Consider the following 6,523-nt stretch of genomic DNA (forward strand, 5'->3'; position numbering starts at 1 on the left):
CTGCATATGATTTGAATATTGACAAATTCATCAATAAAACATATTTTGCGCCTATTTAATGTAACCCTTGCTGTTAATAGATTGCAATGCAGAATACAACTGACCTAAACATTTGAAAATGATAGATTCACTTTCACATCCATAGCCTTAAAACACATCTAACGTGCAAGTGCACTGTTTAGCTCACATCTGAAGGCTGGGGGACATTTCGATCACAATATCCTAATGATTATGATCACACTTCCTCAATTCAAATATTATGGTGACACTATACCAGAGATGGTTTGGTAAGGTTTCGAAATTAGTGAAACAAATGGACTTGTTGAAATATCTTCACGCCTAGAAAACATCTTCAGAGTAACATTTATTGGGGAAAAAAGAAAGAATTACAGGGGCTTCGTCCAAATCGTCCAACGGAATGACAGACGTTGTGGGGCGGCAGCGTAGCCTCGTGGTTAGAGCGTTGGACTCGTAGGTGGAAGGGTGCAAGTTCAAATCCCTGAGCTGACAAGGTACAATATCTGTCGTTCTGTCCCTGAACAGCCACTGTTCCTAGGCCGTTATTGAAAATAAGAATTTGCTCTTAACTGACTTGCCTAGTTAAATAAAGGTTCAAAAAAATAGCCAACGTTCTCTAGTAATACTAGTCGCTGTGCGAGGTGGAGTTAGCCTAATTGTCTAAGAAAATTGAGGAGAGAACAAACCCCAACTTAACTAGGTCTGTAATCAATAGCCTAACTGTTAAATGTGCCTGGCTTTATACATCATCCATATACAGTATTCTGATCCCTTGACTTCTTCTACAATCTACACACAATACCCAATAATGACGAAGCAATTTTTTTTTTTTTACACATTTTTGGCTAATTTATAAAAAATAAAACACTGAAATATCACATTTACATAAGTATACAGACCCTTTACTCAGTACTTTGTTGAAGCACCTTTGGCAGCGATTGCAGCCTCAAGTCTTCTTGGGTATGACGATAGAAGCTTGGCACAACTGTATTTGGGGAGTTTCTCCTATTCTTCTCTGCAGATCCTCTCAAGCTCTGTCAGGTTGGATGGGGAACATTGCTGCACAGCTGTTTTCAGAGAGCTATTTTCCGGTCTCTCCAGAAATGTTCGATCGGGTTCAAGTCTGGGCACTGGCTGGGTCACTCAAGGACATTCAGAGACTTGTCCCGAAGCCTTTCCTGCGTTGTCTTGGCTGTGTGCTTAGTGTCGTTGTCCTGGTGGAAGGTGAATCTTCGGCCCAGTCTGAGATCCTGAGCGCTCTGGAGCAGGTTTTCATCATGGATCTCTCTGTACTTTGCTCCGTTCATCTTTGCCTTGATCCTGACAAGTCTCCTAGTCCCTTCTGCCAGGTTTCCTTCAGACGTGGCGCTTGACATTCAGGCCAAAAAGTTTAATCTTGGTTTCATCAGACCAGAGAATCTTGTTTCTCATGGTCTGAGAGTCTTTAAGTGCCTTTTGGCAAACTCCAAGCAGGCTGTGCTGTGTCTTTTACTGAGGAGTGGCTTCCGTCTGGCCACTCTACCATAAAGGCCTAATTGAAGTCCTGCAGAGATAGTTGTCCTTCCGGAAGGTTCTCCCATCTCCACAGAGGAAATCTGGAGCTCTGTCTGAGTGACCATTGGGTTCTTGGTCACCTCCCTGACCAAGGCCCTCTCCCTCGATTGTTCAGTTTGGCCAGGCAACCAGCTCTAGAGAGATTCTTGGTGGTTCCAAACTTCTTCCATTTAATAATGATGGAGCCCACTGTGTTCTTTGGGACCTTCAATGCTGCAGAAATGTTTTGGTACCCTTCCCCAGATCTGTGCCTCGATACAATCCTGTCTCAGAGCTCTACGGACAATTCCTTTGACCTCATGGCTTGGTTTTCGTTCTGACATGCACTGGCAACTGTGGGACCTTATATAGACAGGTGTGTGCCTTGCCAAATCGTGTTCAATCTGAATTGTAGAATCAAGTTGTAGAATCATTTCAATCCTTTGACCTCATGGCTTGGTTTTCGTTCTGACATGCACTGGCAACTGTGGGACCTTATATAGACAGGTGTGTGCCTTGCCAAATCGTGTTCAATCTGAATTGTAGAATCAAGTTGTAGAAACATCTCAAGGATTATCATTGGAAACAGGATGCACCTGAGCTCAATTACGAGTCTCATAGCAAAGGGTCTGAATACTTGTGTAAATGAGGTTTTTCAGACTTTTATTTGTCATTATGGGGTATTGTGTGTAGATTGATGAGGTAAAAATGCATTTTAGAATAAGGCTGTAATGTAACAAAATGTATACAAGGGAAGGGGTCTGAATACTTTCTGATTGCACTCTATGTGTTTAGAAATAAGACGGATCTTGCTTCTGTTGCCTGTTTCAGTGTTTGTAGCCTAATGATTCCGTGAGCACCAAGCCTCATGCGATGGCAAAATGTTGGATAAAGCAATTTTCACAGATTTGTCTGTTTTTAAATCTTTGCTCTGCTGTAATAACAGCTTTCCCATTTTCTCTCTCTCGTTAGAACAGACTGGTATTACTCATCATTTATTTAGCGTTCACACTGTTCCAGACAGGCAGAAAAATAATATTGTTATCTAACAGCAACTGTTTGTCAAACATAATATGTACGCAGCTCTCACTCCTATAGCCTCCTTTCTCTTGATCTCCATCTTATTGTTATAATTTCAATTAGTATTATTATGATCATCATTATAATATTCAGTAATGTTGTTGTCATTCGTAGCCTTGTGTAACCACCACCAGTAGGCCTAAGAGCACATCCTGTTGAGTAATATTACTGTAACTTACTTAGGCCTATATATGCCATCAACTCACATTTTATTAGTCACATACAACAGGTATACAACACCTTACAGTGAAACGCTTACTTGCGAGCCCCTTAACCAACAATGAAGTTTAAAAAAAATACAGATAAGAATAAGAGATAAAAGTAACAAGTAATTAAAGAGCACACAGCATTCGAGAAATTCATGCTTTGAAATGAAATCAGGGATTTTAGTGTTCAAATTAAATAACAAAGGGAGCTTTGAATAATTGGCCTAAACAATAAATTAACCTTAATTCACAAATGCATGATACTGTTTTTAGTCTGCCGTAATAAATATTTTATATATATATATATTTTCTGTTAGAACAGACTCTCTGGTACACTCTCTTATTTATTTGGTCTTGTTTACACCGTTTCAAATGGTCAGAAACTAATTATATTGTTATCTAACAGCATTTTCTTTATCTCCAGTAGTCTCCACAACTAAGTCAAATGTCTTCCATAGATCTGACTTTCCCTTTCCCTCCTGAGCAACCAGTGAACATTCGCCCATTTCGAGTTTTTTCACGTCGTACGCATCCATTTTGCTGTCGGCGTTACCGTGTTCAGAGTTTGGTTATAACAATGTATCGATGTTATTATGATAGGCTATAGGTCAGGCCCTGTTGGTCACATGCCTGCGATGCTTCCATGTTCCACATAAAGAGAGCAAGGGTTGAGGGAATAGGGAATGTATTTTCTAGACAAATTAGGGATTTCGGTAACAGAACTTTTGTCGGAAACAAATAAGAAACTTAGCTTAAATGGCTGTAATTATGTTGCACGGACAGCGCAATAAACACTTGCTGGGCTGCGGTGCTTTTCCGCTGCAGTAGGGAGGAGAGCGAGGCAACGTTTGCCAGTCACACAGGCACAAAGCTGTCCTTTTTTTCCAACACAGTGTGACCACCGGGCACTTTCCTGAGTCATTTGTATGTCTTAATTATTTCATCAAGCAGTGTGCTTAAAGCATCAGACAAGCTCAGTACATATGTAGTTGGTTTTATTCAAACACACAGGGTGTGTCTGTCTATATATGGAAAAAATCATTTTAAACATCGATTCGATTGGATAACTCTCAGTCGGGATGACTCAGTGGACCAACATTTTTGTTATGTTGGGTACAGCCCTACTGCATTGGCCCTTTCATATCTTCACCATGCTCAAATGGATATTCAGAATCTGCTTTTTTAGTTTTTACCTATCTACCAATTTTTTTGCGAGGCATTGGGAAACCTCCCTGGTCTTTGTGGTTGAATCTGTGCTTCAAATGTACTACTTGATTGAGGGACCTTGCAGATAATTTTATGTGTGGGGCACAGCGATGGGGTAGTCATAAATAAATCATGTTAACCGCTATTATTGCACACAGAGTGAATCCATGCAACTCGTTATTTGATTTGTGAAGCACATTTTTACTCCTGAACATATTTAGACTTGCCATAACAAAGGGGTTGAAGACTTGTTGACAGAAGACCTTTCAGGGTTTAATTTTTTATTCATTTGTCAAAAATTCTAAAAACAAAGTTCCACTTTGACATTATGGGTTACTGTGTGTAGCCTTGTGACACAAAATCTCAATTGAATACATTTTCAATTCAGGCTGTAACATAAGAAAATGTGGAAAAGGTCAAGGGGTGTGAATACTTTCTGAAGGCACTGTATGACATTTCTTGTCATAAAGAGTTTTTTAATTTAAATGATAAAACATTTGCTTAGGCACTCACTTGGTGAAGGCTAAAGGGGTTAAATCCATTTAATGTAACAACCATGTCTCTGTCACTAGCAAACAGTCATGAGTGGTACTGGTAACAAAGACATTCACTTGAAAGACACCCTGGGAAATATGCAAGTATGTTTTTATACACTACAGTGTAAGAACAACACCCCCAATAATGTTTAGAGGTACATTTTAAAAGGAACGACTTTGTCACTTTGGTGGTAACCTAAAAATACAAATGTTTACCTTTTTCTAAAGGTGCGCTTTTGTACCTATGGACTACATATAGGAAAGGTACTTTCTCGTACCCCAAGGTACACTATTGGCTCTTTTAAGGTACAAACTGCAAGGGTACAATTATGTACCTATAACTAAATGGTTGTACCTAACAGGGTACCACAACAGTGACGAGCGTTTGTACCCTTTTAAGTACACTTGTGTGTACAATATATACCAGCATTTGCTATTCCTCTGTCTGCCTCTCTCTCTCTCTCTCCAGGTCCTGATGTTAGCTGATGGGGAGACAGAGGGCTACCTGTACCAGCGTCTACCCATCCTCTCCTCCCTGACCTGCCAGGGTGGCAGTGCCACAGCATACGTGTGTGAGGACTTCACCTGTGCCCTGCCTGTCACAGACCCACAGGAGCTACGCAGGCTACTGCTAGAGTAAAGAAGAGCGGGAGGGATGGCGAGAGACATAGAGGGAGAGAGGACCAGATTAACCCTGTCCTAACCTGCTCCAGCTAACCCAGTCCTAACCCTGCCCTGCTCACCTCCACCTCTACCTTAGTTTAACCTCCTGCACAGCAGGTATAACACATCCCTCTGTAACCCTACAGTAACCATACTCTCCCTGGCCATAAGGGCCCAGTCTAAATGCTCTGTAGATAGTGGGACCCACCACGTATATCAAGATGTGGAGGCGCGTAATCTCTAGGAGTCACAAGCCAGTAGTTCCAATAACAGCAGTTGTCTGCATAACTTAGTCACAGACCTAATAAAGCGATACCAAGCAAAGGCCGTATCAGTTCTTCAGCAGTACACTAATAAACTGTGTGTAGATGTCAGTGGAGGCTGATGAGGGGAGGACGGCTCATAGTAATGGCCGGATTGGAGTCAATGGAATGGTATCAACCAATGGCAACCACGTTTGATACCATTCCATTGACTCCATTCCCGGACATTATTAAGAGCCGTCCTCCCCTCAGCAGCCTCCACTGGTAGATGTTGATAGATAGTGTTCCAGGGATGCATTGAGGAATTGGTCTGAAGATGTAGTAGAGAACTCTCTTTATGGATGAACTCATACAGAATGTTCTTCTCCTTTGCTGATATTATCACACAAGCTCTTGCATGGAGCAGACAGGAGAAGCGTGTGCGTGCTTGAATGCGCTATGAACTGCCCTTTTCTCTCCATAACTCACCCCCGTAGCCTGTTAATGCCCTCTAGCATGCTATGATGCCCAAACTATAGTATAAAGACCCATAGATGTATAGACTATGCATACGATGTATGGAACACTCTACAGCTCTAAATCTGCAAATAAACAGTACTTGAATACTCTTATTATTCTGTTCTGTGTTTACTAAATGTGTGGGATGATGGATCATCAAGTGGAACTAGGGGGCCGCGACTCTGAAAAGTAAACAAAATATACACTGGAGGCTAAAGGCACCTTCTCTCCATATCCTGCTCTCCCGACTCCCCACCTTGTCTGACTTTGGCTACTACGATACTGAAGTATGAAGCACCATACATTTCCATGTCCCCCTCTTCCCTCCCCCTCCCCCCATGTTTGATAATGGACCACTTAGCGTGATGTGTATCCTGGAATGTCACTGTGTGAAGCGTCCCTAAGAAGCCCATACAGCCAATCTCTCCTCAACCAATGTAAACAGGAATGCAGCCTATGAGAAGAGTCCCCTGTCCGTAATACTTATCTCCATCCTGCGCCTCAGACTCCTGTACTATAA

General features: G+C 41.7%; 1 protein-coding gene across 1 annotated transcript in view; it reads left to right on the forward strand.

The window, feature by feature from the left end:
- spata20 (spermatogenesis associated 20) overlaps nucleotides 1-6,117 on the forward strand; it is a 68,060-nt gene extending 61,943 nt beyond the window's left edge. Inside the window, exon 15 of the mRNA XM_020460470.2 lies at nucleotides 5,049-6,117. Within this exon, the coding sequence (XP_020316059.1) occupies nucleotides 5,049-5,219 (171 nt within the window). The 3' untranslated portion in view covers nucleotides 5,220-6,117. The remainder of the gene's footprint in view (nucleotides 1-5,048) is intronic.
- The last annotated feature ends 406 nt before the right edge of the window (nucleotides 6,118-6,523 follow it).

Source organism: Oncorhynchus kisutch, linkage group LG25 (genome assembly GCF_002021735.2).
Source record: "Oncorhynchus kisutch isolate 150728-3 linkage group LG25, Okis_V2, whole genome shotgun sequence".
Taxonomy (NCBI): Eukaryota; Metazoa; Chordata; class Actinopteri; order Salmoniformes; family Salmonidae; genus Oncorhynchus; species Oncorhynchus kisutch.